The sequence below is a fragment of the Carassius gibelio genome, chromosome B21 (genome assembly GCF_023724105.1).
Source record: "Carassius gibelio isolate Cgi1373 ecotype wild population from Czech Republic chromosome B21, carGib1.2-hapl.c, whole genome shotgun sequence".
Taxonomy (NCBI): Eukaryota; Metazoa; Chordata; class Actinopteri; order Cypriniformes; family Cyprinidae; genus Carassius; species Carassius gibelio.
Window position 1 is genome coordinate 6,883,212 of NC_068416.1, and position 22,743 is coordinate 6,905,954.

Sequence of the window (22,743 nt, forward strand, 5' to 3'; positions counted from 1 at the left end):
TATTTATTTATATATTTACCTTGTGTAAAACACTTTTATGAAAGGGAATAAGATTGTATTAGAAAAAAATGGTTGCATGGCTAAGGATTTGGAAACGAGTTCAGTTAATCTTATTGTCTATGGCACTGTTTATGGCACTCTATCAGGAAAGAGGAGACAGTCGTGCCCAGAATAAGAAAAAAGATGAAATGGAGAGATGACATGAGGAAAGAAATGGGAAGCATAGGAATAACAGGACATGGAGTAAAGAACATACTGAAATGCTGTGGGTAAACAAGGCAGCAAAACGCTGAACTTTGCCTAATAAAAACAGCATTAATAGTGCGAATGTGACACGCTGTTTGTGTAGGAGTTAACGAGCTCCAGTAGGTGGCAGTAGCGCTGCATCACGGATGCGAGCTGCTGTTAAAATCCGAAGAAGAAGAAGAAGAAGAAGAGCTAGCAGAACGAAGAGACTTTTCCTCAGAGTTGATGTTTGAGTCTAGTCTGCGATGAGCGATAGATTTGTAAAACCAGGTAAGAGTTAATAGATATAATATCACTGGTTTATAAAACGTGTCATGTAAATCTTCCGTGTGATTCTCGTGTGAGTAAACAGCTGCTGAAGCTCATGGCTCGTCGGTTTCATTCATTCGGAAGTTTTCAAGACATTTAAACGACGACAGAACAATAATAAACCCAAGACTAACTGACCATCAGTGTCTGACAGCTCATGCTCTGAGACGTGGCAGCTAACGCTAATTTAAAATATATCTAAATTAAATCATTTTGACTTCTAGTAGACAATTTCATCCGTGTTTGCCTTTTGCCTGAATGTAGGCTAATGTAAAATTGGAAGTTTATTTTCTTAACCCTGAAATACACTTTTGATTGATTTTACAGTGATGTAAGGGCAATATCTGGCTGAGAAACGACTATTTGAAAATCTGGAATCTGAGGGTGCAAACAAAATAAAATAAATAAAACAATCGCCTTTAGAGTTGTCCAAATTAAGTCACCAGCAATGCATATTATTATATATATATTCACAGTAGGAAATTAACCAAATATATTCATAGAACATGATCTTATCCTAATGATTTTTTAGCTTAATCGATAATTCTATATACATTCTATATAGTAATGTAATTCACATGATACATTAGTCTTGCTCTCATTGTAATGTGAAAGAAAAAAAGTTGTGATTTTACACACATAACTTACCAGTTGGAAGCATAAATGTGCTTAGGACCAGTATCACATTTTCACTCTGTTGTCTACAGTCAAACCTTTGCGATCACGGTGTTTGGGCCTTGGCTTTGTCTTTATGTGAAAAATGAAGAGAAATAGCCAATGAATGTAACCCCTTATAATCACCTTGCACACCTTTAGAAAACGTAGATGGCTAGATACTTTACACACAGATCCGCGCACATTCATGTTGTTTTCTGCACAGGTAATCAGGAGCACGGGTGGAACGACCCGCCGCAGTTTTCATACGGCTTGCAGAAGGATTCAGGGGGACCAAAGCGAAATGTTCTCAATAAGAGGGTTCACGCACCACAGTTCACAGGTCAAGCTCTTCCCACTGTTCAATCTTATCAACATCTATCTTGATTCAGCTATTTACAGTACATGCATTTTTGGCAAACTGTATGGAACGTATTTTCAAAGCCTTTGAATTGATTGAGAAATTAATCTAAATCATCATAAAGGTTTTTTTTTTTTTTTAAGATTACCTCTATTCATTTGTATTGCAGAACCACCAGGTTTTAAATTCCCCCTGCTTTACTAAGTGTTGTTATTGTATAATTGACATCCTAGGAAATTTCTCTTCTGAAATGTTCAAGCGTATGACCATTTAAGCTCTGGAGAAATCGGAGCATATAATCTGACCTCCTCCTTATGGGTGTATTTTGAATTAGATTTTTTTTTAGCATCTGTAAAGAAAATGCATATTAAATATTAAATCATGCAAAAAAATATAACATTTTTGTGTAATGCATCTGTGACGTAACAGCACTTTAACACAAATTGATATGAACACAAAATGAATTGTAAATGGTTTATTTTCCCGCTCTAGGCTCTGGATCAGAGATGCCATCCCCAGCAGTGGCGATGCCAACGCCGCCCCGGGGAATGAACCCTCCTCCGATGGACAGCAGCACCCCGCCCTCCGTCTGTCCCAAAACTCCCTCCGACGGACAGATGGAGGCAGAGCTGGAGACAGAGCCGTCCTTTGAGGATGTGCAAGAACCACTTTATGGAGCGCTGAACGCATGCAGACATACTGTAAAGGTAAGGTCAGTGTTGAAAATAAAGTTCAAGAGCCTGTAAGATTCAGCCAGTGGGAAACAAGCAGGAATGATTAATGGTTTAGCATAGTTTCAAAATAAGGAGGAAACTACCCATTTTAGGATTTTACTGCGAATAAATGGAACCAGGGTTATTATAATTTAACTAAACCTGAAACCTTAAAAAATGTTTAATTTTAAATTAAAATAAATGTTAATTAAAGTAAAATAAAACAAACAAACAAAAAAAACTAGTTGACAATGCAACATTTTTCACTTTCATTTAATTTAAGTTAATGTACTGGAAATTTTTTTTTATATAAAATAAGATTTATTTAAAAACTATGGAAGACTGTTTCCAAAACTGGATTAAAAAATTTTTTTTAAAAGTTTATTGCGCCTTCAATCTTGAATCTCACAATTCAGACTTTTTTTTCACAGAATTGTAAGATATAAACTCGCAGTTTTGAGAAATAGAGTCAGAACTGCGAGTTAAAGTGTAATTTCCTTTTTTATTCTTAAAACAACAACTCAAAAATAAATAAAATCACACAACAGATTTTATAAGATTTGAACTATATTTAACAAAAGCAGAAAACAATTTTTTTTAATGTAAATCAAAACATCAACAAAAACTGTAATAGATAATATCCAACACTAAATAGAGATAATGGACTCAACAGCATAACATAAAAAAACATGCAAATAATTCTCACACCTTCTAATTGGCCAAACCTTATAAAAAAATAGTTATTAGAGCTTTTTTTTTCTTGCCATTCTATTGATTTTGACTTGTCAGAGTGGAGAAATGGACATATATGTTCCTGTTGTCACCTTTGTGTGTCATGGTTTTTCAGAAACAGATTTGTGATGATGTGGAAAGACGTCTGAAGCTTTTCGAGGACATGTGGAAAAGTGGAAAACTTTCTCCTTTGGTTAAACGTAGGATGCATAGATTGTCCCAAGGTGAGTCGTTTTCAGTCTTCAGAGTGTTGTTCACTTTCACACGCACTGGTTCTGTCTAAAGGAGATTGTGTGTCACTACTATACATCAGAGCAGAATATAAGTGTTGCCACTAAGTGTGAAAGTCACAGCGTTTGCCATCTTGAGGTTCGGCAAGAGGAAAAGCCCCTTTAAACTGAGTGTGAAAATGATCAGGCACAAAAATTAAAAAACGACACACATGGCTCCTGATGATATTTTTTGTGGTCTTATGAAGCGAAACAATCTGTCTGTGCAAGAAATTGAACATGATTTACTACATTATTACCTATAATCCAGATACTTAGGCCAATGGGGGGAGAAAAATAAGCCAGATGTGCTTTGTTTCAGACCTGAATAGAAAAAACTGGGATGCAGCGGATGAGATCCACAGATGCCTGATGGTGGACCACGTTGCTGAAGTCAGTCAGTGGATGGTTGGAGTCAAGCGTCTCATCGCTGAAGCTCGGAGCCTGAACCCAGAACAAAACACCTGCACTGATCCAGGCTCATGAGGATCTGCGATGTCCTTTCCTTTCGAAACCCACGCTGCATTATAGAAGCTGCCAAAGTGATTGGAGTTCCACTTGTGTATTATCCTTCTTTAAAAATGTGCTCATTCCCATCTACATCATCTAATATTACTTTTTTTCTAGATTGGTGCTGGGCAAAAGTCTTCATTTATTATTCAACAACAATTGAAAATAATGTAGGTATGAAGTGTTACTACTGTATATAAAAATTCTGCTTTTAAAAGGGGTGATTATGAATTATTTTAGCCAGTTGCACAGATTATATATATATATATTATCTGGTATTATCTAATTGGCTGTCCTGGCATGTTATCTTGAAAAAGCTTTCCATTGTGATGTGCAATAAAATAGGCAAAAAAAAATCTAACTGTTGTAGCCAGTATCACATTATCCATAGCTCAAAACAACAAAGGTAAAAGCATTTTTGATGTTAATGCATTCCTGACATGTGTAATAACATTTAAGCCACCACAATTAAAAATTGTAATTATTGGTATATATGGTAACACTTTAGTATAGGGTCCAATTCACACTAATAACTAGTTGCTTATTAGCATGTGTATTATTAACATATTGGCTGTTTATTATTGCTTATAAAGTACATATAATGCATAACATCCATAATCCTATCCAATACCATAAACTTAACAACTACCTTATAAACTATTAATAAGCAGCAAATAAGGAGTTAATTGAGGCAAAAGTCATAGTTAATGGTTAGTTAATAGTGAGAATTGGACCCTAAAATAAAGTGTGACCATATATGTAAATAACACTAATACAGTTCTATTAAAAAGTGATTTTAGACCAAGTTATTAAGATAAGCAAAGTTCCTAACACTTGTCTTCCTTGAGACACCAAAGAACCCATAGCACTTAGGAAAGAGGAGGTTTGTCACATAGATCTCAATCTGACTACTACTATCAAATTTAAGACGGTCCAAATTAATTATGGTATAAGTTTAGGCAGATGTGCTTCATTTCATTGGGTTCCATAGGGTGTCAGACTTCAGTCCAGGGGGGAAAAGAAGATGAAATGTAGCAATTTGCAGAAAATTATTGGGGCTTGAGCATAATTGGGTACATTTTGCAACACATTGAGCATTATACGGACAGTATGCACCAATATGAGACAATGCATGCTACATTCCAGGGCAGTAGGCAATGGACTGGAGATATAGCCCCACCCCTTAACCTACTGTCACTATGACATCAGCCAATCAGGTTTCACGGTCTAAAAACACCCTGATCTCGTTACTCCCATTACTTTTCTGCAGAGACCTATACTTGGTTTGGAAACAGCGTTTTCTTGTCTCCTCAGACACGCACCTTAAACCTATAAATGATGATTTGTGTTACAGGTGTTACAGTCTTTTGAAAATATTAGGCACCCCACATCATTGTATACTGCATGTTTATTCATTTATTCATAAGAATGTTTTTCAACAACAGGAAACACATTTCATCTAGTGGAAATATTGTGTTCTACACCCAAACAAAATCTTACTGAAAGCTAACTTTTCATGATATCAACCCTAAATTTGGAACACAGCTAACTTAAATTTTGGATTTGATTGTCACGTGATTTTAGACTAAAACATGTTTTGGAAAATATGTTTAACATTAAAACATTTAAAATTGAATAGTATTTTAGTGCATTCTTCATATTTATTATCCTTTATTTATTTTTGGTATTTTTATTTTATTTGAGCAATCATCTGTGAAGTGGCTTCTTTAAAAAGAGACCAAACTTAAGTCTGTACTGAAAAGCATGCAAGAATTAAAATTGGGAAGTTTCATTCTTGGGTCAATGCTCAAAAAGTGATTAAAAGATAATGCATGCATTATAACTATTCCTAAAATATAAAATATTAATTAAAAGACATTATTAAACTAAAATGTAGTACATTCATTTCGAGATTGGTCATTTTCGACTACCTCTCAACAGTCCCAGAGAGTACTTATTTAATTGCAATGAATAGATTTACACAACAAAACAATTGCCTGTTGTAAAAAGTGTTTTTATGCACGTTTGAGCTTACTTTTCATTGCCTCACCAGCATGTGGCATTAAGAATACCAAAAAGTTGATCGTTTTGTGAAGCAATTGGTTCAAAGTTTTGAAAATTACTAGCAAAACCCCATTTCCCATTGACTTCAATAATAACATGCACTTCTTAAAACTGGTCACCAACAGAGTAGTACACAATGACAACTACAAGACTTCGTAAAGCACTTTTATTTATAAGCCCGGTTGCATTAGAGCCAAACTGCAAAAAGTACATTTTACTCAGAAAACGATATCGTACCCACCCACTTTTTGACAATAAAAACAGCATGCCTCAATAAAACACATACGTCAAAAACTATCAAAATATGCTGTTAGGCCTTTCATAAACTGTGCTGAAACGATAAAGAAGACAAAAACAGGCCACAAAGCAACTCTCTTTCAGTAGCCGTTTACAATGAACCACATTACTAGAAGACATAGAAAAGGTTTCCATGCATTTTATTTCTTTCAAGTCTAAATGTATTTCTAAAGAGGTCAATAATGAGGAAAACTTTGGATTTCTGTAATGACGATTGAATAGAAATTCAATATTAAGAGCGGATCTTTGTCAAATGTGCCACAAGTAGCCTGAAAGTGTTGAAATAGAGCCAGAAAAAGAATGGTAAAGTTTACAGTTGGTTGTCTGTTGACGGCAATGATCACACGATTCAACCAGACGACGAGCAGCTTTTATACAGCCAAGGCAAAAAGTTTGATAAAATGAATCGAACAACAAAAAAAAAAACGTGCATACAATCATCACGTTAACATTCTTGCTTTACAAAATAAAACAAGAAGCAATATATTTGACAAATCTGACTAAGCTTATACAGTTTTACTAATAGAAATGTAACTTGTTTAGTAGCCTAAATCTGAACACGCATTATTAATCTGTTGCAAAACACATTTTAATATACCTTACAAATGTTTAGATAAGACAAGAGATCGATCTGAATAGCAGTCACTCTGCAGATAACAGATATTCACCAGCAATAGTCTGAATACAATATCAAATCTTTTTGAGCATCACTATATAGAGTTAGCAGCAATGTCCGCTTTCTCGTTTTTAAATAACTTTGATTGTTCGCGTTAATATGAATGTGCATTGGTTGACCGTCGCAGTGAGACTGATCAAGCAAACAGAGCATCTTAAAAAGACATCAGTAGATAAACACGTCAACACGGAGTATTGAACGCTCTCTCTCCAGCAACACGCTTCCATTGAGTTTGAATAGAAGTTAAGCACAAGCATCAAACAGAGCTTTCAAGAGACTTCCTTTTGCGATAAAAAGAACAAATCCCTGAATCCTAAATACAAAAGGAAGAACAAATACACCAGCTCTACTGGAAGAACTTTATCAAAGTGCTCTGAGCACACCACACCAGACCCGGATCTCAAACCCTGTACGACAGAAAGAAAGATGCTTTCACATGCATTTAACTCTTCCACTGCCTCCATCAGCATCCACTTTAACTTTAAGCAACAGTTTGTTGAGTGGGTTGCTCAGCTCCCTTGATCCATCTGTTCTTGCAGTGCGGATCATGTGGGTTCATTAGATTGTGTGTGTGTGTGTGTGTGTGTTTTGTGCCATAGATGCAGCTTTGATTTCAAGGGCTAAATGTATACTGAAATTCACTGCTGTTCAATGTGCTTCGCTAAACTCGGTAGAAAATGTCCAATGGCGATCGTCTGGAAATCGGGCAGTGGAGAACAAGCTGTGTTGATATCTTACCTAGCACTTCTACTTTGTTTCAGATATATAAACAATCAGATTACATTCGAGTTTATTACAGGTGAATAAAGAGATTAATAGACTAGTAATGGATAAAAAAAGAAACTAGATGTCCGTGTCATTTTTAGGAAACAGGATCTCTTTTGGAATGTAGTCGCCTTCCCAAATATCTCATGTGTGTCAAATATCTGCAAATGTAGCACTTATGGTCGAAAACATGGTGGCTAATCTTGTATACATAATCAAGATTTCAAAACATTGATACCACGCGGCGGGGTTGCAACAGCATCATAGTTTATCAGTTAGAAGTGTTCAGAGCAATGAGAATAAATGCTAATGTGAATGTGATGACACCGTGAAGCAGAGGGCCAATGAAGTTCAAGGAATGAGATGAGAAGCTGGGAGCTTGTACATCCTCAAGACGGTGATCCTGCAACTCGGGGATTTTCAACTAGGATGGAAAAAGAAAGTAAGGTTAGTGTGCAAGATGATACAGAGCAGGTCTAAAGAGGAATGTTTTTATGAGCATGTTAGAAAATTCCAGTCCTGGAGGGGTTAAGCTTCAAGAAATCCTGAAATTTTTACAGTGTGTTTGATTTAAAATGGAAATCTGCAGGATGTCCAGGACTGGGATTGTCCAGCGTGTTCACAGATATTATTTAGTCTTCACCAGATATTCAATATATGATGACTGTTATCAAACACGTTTCCTGAAGTTATCTTCTGCCTTTAGATGACTGGAATAGACTCCCACCAGAATGAAAAGATATTAAAAGGCATTGTGGTTTCCTTAAAACATGTATAGGGATTTTAGTGTTACAAATGTCGTTTCTTGTAAGTTCTGTTTTTATTTTATTTTTATTTATTTTTTATTCTTTAAATATCAACCTGTTTATTCGGCAGGAACTCTGGCACACTTTTACATTACTCATGCATTGTTAATGTGTATTACAAATAGAAAAGCAGGCCTAAAAATCTGATTTGTTTATTTTTAATCTGCTTATTAATTTTTTTGTGAATCTGTTCAAATAACCTATTCATTGGATTTTTCTATTTGTGTCACAGTTGGTGTAAACAGTATTTTTGAGCATTTTTACTATGACACAGTACAGATATTTGAAAAAGTATTACTTCTGTAGTGTGGAACTGAAGGAGACGTGACAATGGCACCATGTGATCTTTGCTTGACCAATCAGGGGAAAGTTTAATTCCCGCCCACACATGGAAATAAAAATGCAAGCTATTTATCCATGTCTACCCGTGTGTAAAACACAAACATCAAAAATTATTATTTTTTTTTACTAAAAAGCTTACGTTTTCTCATGTTTCTGTTTTCCATATAAAAAATATAAAAAACAATGAATGCAACGAACATGGACCGATGTAGTCACTGAATGGATTTTGCAAAATAATCCACAGTTAAACCAACACTGTGTGAAGAGTTTAGAAAAAAGTGACTACAATATAAAAAGAAAAACTGGTCCCAACAATTGCAAAAAGCTCTAGTCTTAATGTTTACCTTTTTAATGTAAGATAGTATAAGATTGACTGTTGAATCTGCCTCTGCAATCATCATATTCACAACAACAATTCAGTTTTCGATTGGTTACCTGACTCTTATTTAGTGATGGCAGACGGGGAGCCTGAGCGATGGAAGTGGACTATCTGCCACTTGCCGTCTTTACGATGCCAGATCCGTGTCTCCTCTGACTGGGCAGTGCATGGCATCCCGTTGGTGTCCAGATACTGTGTGATACGAATGTAGGCGATGCAGGCGGCGTCCTCGCCGATCAGGTGGATGTGAGGGTTCAGGATGGTGGTGTGAACCGGCTTGCTATTCTTCGACCACACTGTTAAAAAATATAATTTAAAAATCAGCTTTTCATAAATATATCTCTAGGTTGCTATAGAGGTGCCACAATAAAATTAATGAGCAACATTTCTTTAAGTAACGTTAATAGAACCTTTGTTCAAACTTTTCTTTTTTTTCAGAACCCATATACAGTACAGAGTAGACCAAAAGTTTGGAAACATTACTATTTTTAATGTTTTTGAAAGAAGTTTCTTCTGCTCATCAAGCTTGCATTTATTTGATCAAAAATATAGAAAACATGTAATATTGTGAAATATTATTACAATTTAAAATAATTGTTTTTAAATGTATTATACTTTAAGTTATCATTTATTTTTTGTGATGCAAAGCTGAATTTTTAGGATCATTATCACATGATCCTTTAGAAATCATTCTAATATGATGATTCATTATCAAAGTTGGAAACAGTTCTGCTGCTTAATATTTTTTCAGAACATGTGATACATTTTTAGGATACTTTGATGAATAAATGTAAAAAAAAAAAAAAAAAAAAATGTTATGTTTTTAAAATATAAATATTTTGTAATAATATAAACTCCTGGTCAGTAATTTGGGGTCTGTAATTTTTTCTTCTTTCTTTTTTTTTAAATAAAATCAATACTTTTATTCAGCAAGGATGTGTTAAATTGCTAAAAAGTGATAGTAAAGAAAATATATTATTAGAATATATATTATTATAATTTTTTTTTTATTTTGAATAAATGCAGTTCTTTTTAACCTTTTATTGATCATATATATTAGACAGCAGAACAGTTTCCAACACTCATAATAAATCAGAATATTAGAATGATTTCTAAATGATCATGTGATCGACTGATGTTACATGTGACACTGAAGGCTGGAGTAATGATGCTGAAAATTCAGCTTTGCGTCACAGGAATATATATATATATATATATATATATATATTTTTAAGTATATTCAAATAGAAAACTATTATTTTAAGTTGTAATAATATTTCACAATGTTACAGTTTTTTTTCTGTATTTTTGATGAAATAAATGCAGGCTTGATGAGCAGAAGAAACTTCTTTCAAAAACATTATAAATAGTAATGTTTCCAAACTTTTGGTCTGTACTTAAAATACATTTTTGTTTGTTGGGATAGTGCTACCATGTGCTACCTCTCAAAACAGATTTTTAAAGAACAAATGACACAGCCAATAGAAACTGACAATGCAATGCACACAATCTGTCGGTGACTGTAGTTTACCTTTGAATACGATTGGTACGACATTGCTAAAACGCAATGTATAAATTAATTAAAAATAAAACACCTGTGACAAATCAAAAAGGAAAATTCCTTTATATAAACTGAGCTGATTTTTAAATGTATTTATAATCATTTATTTTACTTTTTTTAAAGTGCATAAATCATTAATTTCTGTAAGTTACAATAAATATATCCTTAAAACAAAAGTTGCATTTAAAAATTATTTTGCACAAATGGGGCTACAGTATTTAAATTATTCAAAAGATGAACAGGCAGCAGAAAGGAGTCTTTATTTGATACTTTCATATTTTTCTGTATTGTTTTGAGCAAATGAATCCCAAATCATTTTCTGGATGTCACAATTAAACACCACATCACTTTCTGCTTTCACAACTTAGAAAACGTCACATATTTTGGATCAGACAGTATCAACTATTTGCATATTTTCTGTTTGAACCATGCCTGGTCTTAAATAAATCTTTCTCACAATTTAGAGTTTTTCCTCACAATTGTGAGTTTATATCTGAATTGTCATATATATATATATATATATATATATATATATATATATATATATATATATATATATATATATATATATATATATATATACTCATAAATCTGAGAAATAAAGTAAAACTAATAATTGTGAGTAATAAGGGCAGAGTTGCAAGATGTAAACACGCAATTCTGGGAAATAAAGTCTGAAAAAAGTTGCAATTACCTTGTTTTATTTTTTAATCCAGTTGCTGAAATTAGATTTCATAGCAACTAATATTCAACCAGCATTAAAAAGGCTTGGGGTAAAATAGCATTAGGCAGAAGCTAATTGGAATTTTGCTTTTAATTGTCAGAAATCAGAAAACAGGTACACATGGCATCTTACAGTTTTCAAAGTAGAAGCGATGGAAATCCAGCCCCTCCACCAGGTTTCCCAGGGCCTCAGGCTCAAACGCTGTAACACTGGGATCACACATCTTCCTGCACACATAACATATCATAATAATATATTAACAATATATCAGCCTTGACATTATCTTATTGGTCTCTGAATATGGTGATGGTGATATATACCTACTTTAATTTGACTATCGATCCTAGGAAATATGAATTATTTTGATGATAGCTGGTTGAGGAGCTCTTAAAACATTATTTCATAATCAGCCAGGAACCAGGCACACCAGCATTCAGACTGAGAGGAGAAGCAGGAATGTACAAGTTTCCTGTGAGGAATATATGGAATGATAACTTGTTCCTGATCAGGTTCTGTGGCGGGGATACAGCTATGGCCAGAAACTTTCTCCTATTAGATTGTGTTTTAATAATGTCCACACCTACCCCGATCAACTTAGCTGCTGTCATACAGTGAACTTTACATAATGCATATCGGACAGGAATTCTGCCTTAGACTTACTTTAAATCCAACCCAAATTATTTAAGATAAATTGCACAAAAAATACATTAAAGAAAAAAAGGTGAAATAATGCCCATTCACACCAAGAACATTAACTATATTTGCATTCATGCCAACACATAATAACATTCTGTTTATTATAAGCATGCACTGTAGTTATATTGTCTGCTGCTTTAAATGATTACAATGACTTCATTCCACTCTGTCATTATCCTAATCGTTGAGGTGTGGACGCTATTCTCATGAGAATGGTTAGTAAAACATCATAGTTATAGTGATGTGAACAGGACTTTACAGATGATAAAGAAAAAAAATGTTATCACTGTTGCCAGTACATTCATATGTGGATAGTGAAAGACCGGATGAAAAATGAACGGTCCCAAACTCACGTGTAATTCTCAAAATCTCCATTACTGATGGCTTCAATGAGTTGCTCAGTTACTTTGATGATTTCTTGCTTCCTCACTGCAAAGATAGCGATTTAGAAGTTGTTTCAGAGGCTTAGAATATGATAAATGTGTCTGTTTGTTTGTGGCTTTTAATTGTTTAATTGACTTATAATGTTAGTGAAGTTTGACAAAATAATTCCTTAACCAGTAATGGTAAATAAGTGTAACATCAGAATAAACAATAATGTGCTTAATTCAAAAATTAATCCAATAATAAATCCAAAAATGCTAAAAAATAAAATAAAAAAATTTACTAAACGTTGAACCTTGAACATTAAAATTTGCTGTTATTTTACCCTCAGGCCATCCAATATACTGTATAGGTGCCTTTTTTTCTTCAGCAGAACAGTAAAGGAGATTACTGCAATTAACTTTGAGAGTCAAAAAAGCAAATACAGGCAAGACACAATTAATATCTGTGGCTCCTGACAATATATGGAGGTCTTATGAAGTGAAACAATCTGTCTGTGCAAGAGGAGGATTCAGTCTGATTTAGTGAACTGTTCACTAAAAAGAACCGGTTCAAAAGAATGATTCATTCGTATTCCACCAGATATCCATCCAAGCATCTGACTGAAGCTCTGAGTTACAGGTATTAATGTATATAAAATATTGTTCAGTTTCTCACACTAATGTTCTTTCATAAGGTTTTAAAGGTCTCGTTTTTCGTGCTTTTTTGAAGCTTTGATTATGTTTACAATGTGCAATATAACGTGTTCATGTTTCGCGTGTAAAAAAACACTGTATTTTTCACACAATTCACCTATCTGTATACCGCTGTTTTCACTGTCATAAAAACGGGCTGATGACTTCCCTCCTTCAGAAATTCGTAACGAGTTCTGATTGGGCCAGCGGTTCCTGTGTTGTGATTCGACGGCAGCTGAGCGCAGGCTTCCCTACTGGAAACTTGATTGGAGTAGTTTTGAGAAGCAAGTGGGCAGGAGCATGTGCAGGAGATGTATTTATAGTCACAGGAGCGTTTTTACTGACGAGATGCGCATGAAAATCGCATTTGTTTTTTTGCACAGCCCTAAGATCTAGTTAACAAAGCTAAACAGCGTTGCCCTTTGTGCAATAAGTTACAGAAACTGTTACAACTTAAATAATAAAATACACTTACCGGTTGTGGTCCATAAACAACGCCTTCTTCAGACAAAGAGGGAACTGCTCCATCTTTCAGGAATAATCTTTTTGCGGATCCGGCATTAAACTGATTGAGACTGAGAAAGCTGTCCTCAGCAAAATGTGCTGCACATAGTTTTACATGTGGATTATAATTTTCCGGAACCGAGTTAAACATAAATTGTAACCATTGATCTCCATGTACAGCGTCCCTGGGAAGCCCAAACAAAGATGATTGGACTCTGAGATTAAAATAACAGCGTTTCGACGAAATGGCGACAAACACAAATGCAGCTCTTCCTTCTTCCCCGTCGGAGCGCAACAAGGCCACGCCCGCTTTTTGTGTGTTCATGTGGGCGGAGGTTAGTCAAAAAACTGTTTTAGTGATGTCATTACTGCAGGAGCTAGAGGGATGTAGTCCAAACGGGTCGTTCGATGTAGGCAAATTCTGTTAAATAAAATATCTCACTTGGCATTGAACTTTGAGATGGGATCAAGAAGAACGGGACCTTTAACATATCGTCAGGAGCCATAGATATTAATTTTGTGTTCCTTGATAAGCTTTTTTTTTTTTCATTCTCTAAAACCGGTAGCTGTTGACTTGCATTTTATGAATCACCAAGGACCACAGTTTCAGCTAAAACTGTTTTACTGAAGATAAAAGTCACCTACTCTGTTCATCCTGGATGTCCTGAAGGTGAGTAAATTAACAGCAACTTTTCATTTTTGGCTGAACTGTCCCTTTAATGCAAATGAACCTCGTTGACAGGAAGCTCCTGCTATGGTGTGTCAGAAACTGGAGGAAATGTGTAATGCTCTGAGTCCCTAAAACCAGAAAAAGACCAACAGACAGACAGTCTCACCTCTAGTATCCTCATCCTCAATTGTGGTGCTGGTACTCTCTGACGATTCCTATAAATGACACATTAAGATTCAGTATTTTTATTGGCCAAGATCACATAAAACATAATCAGAGTTGACCGGCTGTGCCTTCAAGAAAGAAAGAATTAGTGAAAATCAGAGGATTTCAAGTCAGCAGCTTCGGTCCTGCAACAATAAATGAGTCAGATCTTCACCAGCTTTACAAATGTGATGTAACATCAATAACAGAAGAAAAAAAAGAAAGTCCAGCTCCATGGCATCCACGTTTTGCACTTTGTTGGGTTGCGGTCTTTAAAGGTTGCCAGTTTGTGGCAGATTGTCAACAGGACAGAGCCTGTTTCACACTCACCATCAGCTGGGTGCTGGAACTGGACTTCCTTTTCTGGAAGAGAAATGAGAAGAGATTAGACAGAAACAAACATTATGAGATGGAAAGAGGGCGATGAGAGGAACAGCTGTGATTCTGAATTCTCTGGCCCAGCACTCTCACTCATCTAACACATCAGATTCAACTCCTCAACTCATTAACAGAGACTTGAGTTCATTCTGACCTGACGTGGGTCAGAAAAGGTCAAAAGAGTTGAGAGAAAACATGATGCATGTCAGATACGCGTCACGTTCAGCAGTGGCAGCTCTTAAAGTAATAGCAGCTAAAAAAACTAAACAATAAACAGCTGCTGTGATGTCTATTAATCAAAGTACAAAGAAAAAAAAAGAAGAAAAAACAACTTTTATAGATTTAAGGATTCATCTATATTTCATTTAGAATTTCTGCTGAAGTGCACAGATAAATTTGACATTTATTATGTTTTTTTTGGCATGTCAAGACTCAAACACATCCACCACATTTTATTCCGATGGGCCTTAATCTGTGTAATAGCAGATGATATCTTGCAGATGTAACATTTCAAGATAAATCATAAAGTATTTAATATTACTATACTGTAGTGCCACCGACTGACTGATCCACATGAGTCCTCGAGTCCTGAGTAGCAAGTGAAATCGCTATCAGCAGATAAGAGCTGCCACAATCGCAGTTGAGGGCAGAAATCGTTTAACATGCCAGTTTACCTGCGCAACACAATGTGAGGAGGTCCAGAGTGGATGCATGGTGCTGTGAGACAACAGACAGGCCCAGTGAAGACAGGACTAGCTTATGATATGGCAGATATACTACGAGTGGTGTGCTACTCTAAAATGAGCCATGGTGTTTTGTTCTTGTGTTTTCAAAGAATCGGTTGATTGAATGATTCAAAGACTCACTCACAGATACACAAAAAACTGAACTGGTGAATATAATATAATATGATATACAAACCCGATTCCAAAAAAGTTGGGACACTATCCAAATTGTGAGTAAAAAAGGAATGGAATAATTTACAAATCTCATAAACTTATATTTTATTCACAATAGAATATAGATAACATATAAAATGTTGGTTAAATGTTATGCCAAATATTGGCTCAAAAAGTTTGGACAGGTAGCAATAACTGGCTGGAAAAGTTAAATGTACTTATAAGGGATAGCTGGAGGACCAATTTGCAACTTATTAGGTCAATTGGCACCATGACTGGGTATAAAAAGAGCCTCTCAGAAGTCAAGATGGGCAGAGGATCACCGATTCCCCCAATGCTGCGGCGAAAAATAGTGGAGCAATATCAGAAAGGAGTTTCTCAGAGAAAAATTGCAATGATTTTGAAGTTATCATCACCTACAGTGCATAATATCATCCAAAGATTCAGAGAATCTGGAGCAATCTCTGTGCGTAAGTGTCAAGGCCGGAAAACCATACTGGATGCCCGTGATCTTCGGGCCCTTAGACGGCACTGCATCACATACAGGAATGATACTGTTATGGAAATCACAACATGGGCTCAGGAATACTTCCAGAAAACATTGTCGGTGAACACAATCCACCGAGACATTCACCGCTGCCGGCTAAAACTCTATAGGTCAAAAAAGAAGCCATATCTAAACATGATCCAGAAGTGCAGGTGTTTTCTCTGGGCCAAGGCTCATTTTAAATGGACTGTGGCAAAGTGGAAAACTGTTCTGTGGTCAGACGAATCAGAATTTGAAATTCTTTTTGGAAAACTGGGACATGTCATCCGGACTAAAGAGGACAAGGACAACCCAAGTTGTTATCAGCGCTCAGTTCAGAAGCCTGCATCTCTGATGGTATGGGTTTGCATGAGTGTGTGTGGCATGGGCAGCTTACACATCTGGAAAGGCACCATCAGTGTTGAAAGGTATATCCAAGTTCTAGAACAACATATGCTCCCATCCAGACGTCGTCTCTTTCAGGGAAGACCTTGCATTTTCCAACATAACAATGTCAGACCACATGCTGCATCAATTACAGCATCATGGCTGTGTAGAAGAAGGATCCGGGTACTGAAATGACCAGCCTGCAGTCCAGATCTTTCACCCATAGAAAACATTTGGTGCATCATAAAGAGGAAGATGCGACAAAGAAGACCTAAGACAGTTGAGCAACTAGAAGTCTGTATTAGACAAGAAAGGGACAACATTCCTATTCCTAAACTTGAGCAACTTGTCTCCTCAGTCCCCAGACGTTTGCAGACTGTTATAAAAAGAAGAGGGGATGCCACACAGTGCTAAACATGGCCTTTTTGAGATGTGTTGATGCCATGAAATTTAAAATCAACTTTTTCAAATTTTCCCTTTTAATTAAACATTTTCTCAGTTTAAACATTTGATATGTAATCTATGTTGTATTCTTAATAAAATATTGAAATCTGAAACTTCCACATCATTGCATTCTGTTTTTATTTACAATTTGTACAGTATCCCAACTTTTTTGAAATCGGGTTGGTAATATATAATATAATATAATATAATATAATATAATATAATATAATTAGGGATTCATGAAAAATGCATTAATCGTGCAATAATTTCCTGACATCCATTACAGTAGTACAGTTGTTACAGTACTAAATGCAGTTGCTGACAAACGTGATGCAGGACGATCGTAATGTTGCAAGTTGTATATAGCAGCTAAGTATTAGTTTGATGAAGAAGTTGAAGTTGAAGAAGTCACAAAAGAATTGACATTCACATTTCAAAAGACATAACTTGCTTCTTTTCCGAATGAGTCAACATTCTGAACTAATTGGCTGAATGAATGACTCGCTTAATTAAGATTGTGACTTACCACCACCTAGTGGTAGTTTAAGTAATTTAAGTTTAATCAGAGTACAATAATAATAATAATTTCATATTTTTATTAATTATAAAGATTTCTCTCTAAAGCCAATTTTTGTAATGTCTATTCAATGCTTTATTCATCTAAAACAATAATGACTATCTTTCGGAGAGTAAATTCTCAGCGGAAATTGATGTGCAATTAGCTTAAAAAATGTAATTGCTTGTTAGCCCTAAATATAATACATAATGTACAAAATTTAATTTGTAGTGTGCAAATAATAGACTTAAATCAAAGGAGTATCAATTAAAATCACTCAGTTATTTCCACCCTACCTTCACACCATCTGTCTTCTTGCTGGTCCCACTTTTCCCTCCTGAATGAGAGACAAAGAAAAAGAGTGAAATTGCTATAAGAAAGGGCACAAAAGCCCAGAAAAGCATAGTGAGGGGCATAGCACTGCTCGTCTCTCCAGCTGCAGCTGGCTCTGGAGGATCTGTTGACTTTTTAAAATAGGTCCTGGGAGTTTCCAGCATGCATAATCACATGCTCCCACACTCCAGGAAGGCTACACTATTAAAAGCTGCTCTGAACAACAATCAGGAAAACTGAGCAAATATCAAATGTAAAAAAAAAAAAAAAAAAAATCTTTATTAAAAAAAAAGAAAAAAAGAATACATGTAGATTTAAAAAATGCATGCACAAATTAGTCCAAAACTAGAAGATGCATAAAAATAAACTATATTTCCTTACTTTTCATTATTTTGTTTTTATTAAAAACCTGTATCACAATTTAATGGACAGAGAGAGTAACTAAAACCTAAAAGTGCACTGCTGACTCAAGCCGGTATGTTTCCGCTGGACATTATCTTAAAGCAGTTAGTGGAGAATGACCACTCTGAGTAAAAATAGACAGGAAGTGATGAATGATCGAGAGTGTTTGGGAGTGATAGAATGGCCTGTGAAAACGCTACGGCTGCTACACTTGAACAGGTGGAGCAATCTATTTTAGATCAGACATTGCTGACCTTTTATAGACCCTCAGACGAGGAACAGAATTCTTAAAAAAGAAAATAGGATCGGTTTAAGGTATCGGGAGTCCGTCATCTCCTACAATTTGAAAACATTTTTACAGACATGCATGGTGCCTACATAAAAATAAAAGATTGTATGTCTAGCAAATGCAACTTCATTTCAACAGTGTGGCCTTATGAAGTGAAACGATCTGCCTTTACAGGAAACATAACATTATTTGGCAAAAAATATTATTTTTCTAGTTTTAGTGAATAAAAAAGTCACCTGTATCTTAAGGTCAAGTAAATGTACATATTTGAGTGTACTTTCCATTTAAGGTGCAGCTACATTTACCTTTGTAATGGTGAAATTACAAAGACAAAATCTCAACCAGAAGGCTCAAGTTTTTAGTATTTTGTACACACTTCGAACATTCAAATCCCTGCATTTACCAATAGACCCAATGGGCAATGGAAGGAATTTCAACGAAGCTTCACTAATGTGACCGCACACTTACACCTGAAAAACTTGAAATATACCTAAAGCACAACGGCATCATCTTCATCTTGCAAATGCAATCTGTCCTTGGTTTGGGCCATATATCATCAATGCATTATGAATGGTGAGAGAAATACACATGCTCTGAACTTTAAATGGACCTGGTGTCCCATACACACTGTGGAACTTCTGTGATCACTCGAATTGACATAAACTCACATTAAGGTAGACTGATCTCTCTCTAGAGGAATCAGAGTTTACACTGTGAGGTGCTTATGTATAATAAAATTAGGATATGTTATGAGTTATAACAGTTGTACTGTCATCTCACCACCAGAGGTCCCCTGTATATTGAGAACTTGGGACTTTGCATCTTACATGGGTTTCTATCTTTAGTACAAGGGTTAGACAAAATAATGTGAATGCCTAGGAAATAGGGAAATATATGTTGTGCCACCTTAAAACAGCTTTCTACCCGCCAGATCTGATTCACAACTTTCTCCAATGAAAGTCATCTATCAGAAAATCAGTCATTTTCTACAGAGATGTTGAAGAAGGTTCATACTCTTCTGTATATGATTATGTTTTTGCTGATTTGTCTGGCCAGGCCAAGTCTCTGTGCAAACATTTGTTCCAGTGTAAAATAATCTGTGGTTTCTGATCAAGACAGACTGTTCTTAAGAAGATTATTAGAGTTACCTGAGAAGTTTCTGGTGGCCAGCATAGTAGTGAGAATAGCACCCTTAAATAAAACACAAACAGAGGATCTTTTAGCAAACGTTTCTTAGTAATAATGGTGAATTGCTATGCAAAATTCAGAATTGATGAACTTTCTCCATTTTAGTTTATTAATTAGATTTTGAATTGAATCTACACCACAGGAAATTTAAATGGAATGACAGAAAAAGTGTGTGTTCTTCCACCTTGGTACATAAAAGTTTTTTAATTTCACTAATAAATACAGTGAATGTTATTATGTATAAATACAAATTCTTTAGATTAAATTTCTATCTGTCCTTAATGTCTTTAAACTTTATTTGACCGTTTTTTATTTATCTTTTACAAACAAATATTTGTCATACTAATATTCAAAGCTTGTCTTTTCTAATAACAAATTAATTCATGAATAAATGTCTATTTTTACACCAAACGTTCAAATTCAGATTGCAGTTCTGCATCTAGTTTGCTACGTCTGTTCAAATTCTGGAACTGAATTAGAATTCGAAAGGCATTCTTGATTCAGAACGATGTACACCTGTGATTGCTAAGAACCCAAATAGCCTGATTTCCCCCCATAATTTATTAAAGTGAAGTGTGTGACTCTGTGTATGATGATGATGATTATTATTATTATTCATGAAACAACTCTTGTGCAAGCTTTCAGTTACCAGCCCAGAACTTTAAATGCAACTCACAGAAGAGTTTCTCTCAGCCTTACGAGAACTTACCTTGAGCTTTCTTCTAGCGTTGAACTTCTTCAAGCATTCAACAGTCTCCTGTCTGTGCATGCAGGACGCAACAGTGGAGCGATGCTAAAAGAGGTGAAACGAGAGGTTATTTGGAGAACATTACTTTTAAAAAATTACAGGATTTTAACGGTAAAAAACTGTGAAAATACAACAGTGCAAATCTGTTAAATGGTTAATGGTTCCTGTAAAAGTTACTGGGAAAATAATTCCCAGAATTCTCTGCATTGCATTTCAAAATTGGCTTGAATTTGATGTTTTTTCTTTGAAATAACTATGTTTCTTCTTATTTTTTTCTTATCTGTGTTATGTTTGTTAGGGGGTTGTATGTTCAGTACTTCAAATGATTGGTATACTAACATAATATCAGTTAATTAAATTACGGTATTTAACTGTAAACTTAAGGTAAAATCGTCACACCTAAAAAGTTGTTATGGTACAGTCGAAATGGGGAAACCACAGTTTCCAGTTTTTTTACTGTAAATTTTACAGTGCAAATATTATTAGGGTTAATTCATTTTCTGACTAGATTAACTGAATTCAGATGTACATATAAGTGATCAAAAGCAATGATATATTAACTATTCCCAAAGATAAAACACGTAGTGGTGTTCCAGTAGTGAACTCACGGAGATCCACGGGTGCTTGAGTGCCTCCGCAGCACTGATGCGTTTAGCTGGGTTGATGGTCAGCATCTTATTAATAAGATCTTTCGCCTCAGGGGTGACTGTGTCCCACTCAGGTGAAGGAAACTGTGGGTGTAACAACGTGATCCAAGAGTGAATCAGACATCCATTAGCACTTCTGGCATGATTGTCATCAATATTATATGAAGGATGCATAAACTGACATCATAGGCGCCAGCTTTAATTTGCTGATAGAGTCTATGCTGGTCTTCATCCCAGAAGGGTGGGTATCCGACCAGAAGGATGTAGAGGATCACACCTAAAGGAAATTAAGTTAGGAGACGTGATTTCGCAATACTCTGTTAACAAATGCACAGCTTTGATCTGTGCAATACTGATGCAACTGTGCAAGCTAAGGAAGACCTAGGTTGCATTTATTTATTTATTTGACTATGTGTGTCAAATGTGCAGGGTATTTTGAAAATGCATTTGCAGGAAAGATTAGAGCTGGAGGTTGTGATTTTGTCCTACTTTTATAATGTACCACGGCTGCTCAAACATTTATAACATTTATCTGTAAACATATATAAAAAAAATAGATTGTTTTACAGAATTGGACTGATTCTTCAAAATACAGAACATAGAATAAAAATTTATTTCACAGCCCTTTAGAGGAATCCCACAGCTGTCAACAATGATTGGACAAAGAGGAAAGAACTGGGCAAGTTCTGATTCCTTTTGGGTGAGTTTTGGGCTGGAAAGCTTTTCTGGGATCTGAAAACCCTGCATTTAACAAGTGCATTAATAGAGTGCTGGTGTATATATAATACTGTATATATGACTGCAGAGATTTGCTCCCATTTAAACACAGGAGCATCAAGGCACTGATGTTGGGTTGATGTGGCTTGGCATTAATCCTTAATGGATCTCACTTAATGTTTCTCTCCCAGAACAGAAAAGGACCTCCTCAAACTGTCGTCACAAATTGGGAAAATCATTTTCTCTAAAATGTCACAGTGCGTATTGTTGCTACACAAAATAAAAGAGCGGATCTTCATTAGTGATCACATTTGTGAAGTAATTCTACCATAAAACACACACGACATTAACATGTATCAATGTTTAATGCAAAAATATGAAATAAACTAACCACATGCCCACAGGTCTACAGCTTTTCCATAGGGGTCCTTCCGTAAGACTTCTGGAGAGAGGTAACCAGGAGTGCCAGCAAACCCTGATGTGAAGAAAAACAATCATGGCTTTATTTGAGTCTAAATGTATGAAACTGAAAATGTTTCATATTAAAAATAGTGAACACTGCAGCATAACACTAGCTACATATAATACATAAGATCACTACTGTACAAGATTTTACTATTATAATATAGCAAATAAATTAATGGCAAATAAAATCTCACACACTTTGTATTCAAAATTAGATTGTTAAA

General features: G+C 35.3%; 2 protein-coding genes across 4 annotated transcripts in view; one reads left to right on the forward strand and one right to left on the reverse strand.

The window, feature by feature from the left end:
• The first annotated feature begins 350 nt into the window (after positions 1-350).
• Positions 351-5,430, forward strand: sra1 (steroid receptor RNA activator 1). 2 transcript variants are annotated; one of them, XR_008160878.1, is made up of 6 exons: positions 351-516; positions 1,436-1,552; positions 2,063-2,277; positions 3,131-3,239; positions 3,607-3,826; positions 3,912-5,430. XR_008160878.1 is itself a non-coding variant. In XM_052588719.1 (5 exons), exons 1-5 carry the CDS (start codon positions 492-494, stop codon positions 3,768-3,770), a joined length of 630 nt encoding a protein of 209 aa, XP_052444679.1. In that variant the 5' UTR covers positions 351-491; the 3' UTR covers positions 3,771-5,430. The 2 variants fall into 2 exon arrangements, 1 of the variants encoding a protein (XP_052444679.1); XM_052588719.1 differs by having other exon boundaries at positions 3,607-5,430.
• Positions 5,431-6,010: 580 nt separating this feature from the next.
• LOC127986448 (calcium/calmodulin-dependent protein kinase type II subunit alpha-like) overlaps positions 6,011-22,743 on the reverse strand; it is a 39,434-nt gene continuing 22,701 nt past the window's right edge. The window contains exons 8-19 of one of the 2 annotated variants that reach the window (XM_052588709.1): positions 22,446-22,529; positions 21,520-21,614; positions 21,299-21,421; positions 20,652-20,735; positions 19,903-19,945; positions 18,027-18,067; positions 14,871-14,903; positions 14,503-14,551; positions 12,458-12,533; positions 11,541-11,635; positions 9,180-9,419; positions 6,011-8,020 (exon numbers count right to left, since the gene is read on the reverse strand). In XM_052588709.1, the coding sequence (XP_052444669.1) occupies positions 9,187-9,419; positions 11,541-11,635; positions 12,458-12,533; positions 14,503-14,551; positions 14,871-14,903; positions 18,027-18,067; positions 19,903-19,945; positions 20,652-20,735; positions 21,299-21,421; positions 21,520-21,614; positions 22,446-22,529 (956 nt within the window). In that variant the 3' untranslated portion in view covers positions 6,011-8,020; positions 9,180-9,186. The remainder of the gene's footprint in view (positions 8,021-9,179; positions 9,420-11,540; positions 11,636-12,457; positions 12,534-14,502; positions 14,552-14,870; positions 14,904-18,026; positions 18,068-19,902; positions 19,946-20,651; positions 20,736-21,298; positions 21,422-21,519; positions 21,615-22,445; positions 22,530-22,743) is intronic. The other variant, XM_052588710.1, reaches the window with a different exon arrangement.

Coding starts and splice junctions, on each gene's coding strand:
- sra1 (XM_052588719.1), top strand. CDS start 492: ATGAGCGATAGATTTGTAAAACCAG. Junction 517..1,435: donor CGATAGATTTGTAAAACCAG/GTAAGAGTTAAT, acceptor TTTTCTGCACAG/GTAATCAGGAGCACGGGTGG. Junction 2,278..3,130: donor CATGCAGACATACTGTAAAG/GTAAGGTCAGTG, acceptor ATGGTTTTTCAG/AAACAGATTTGTGATGATGT.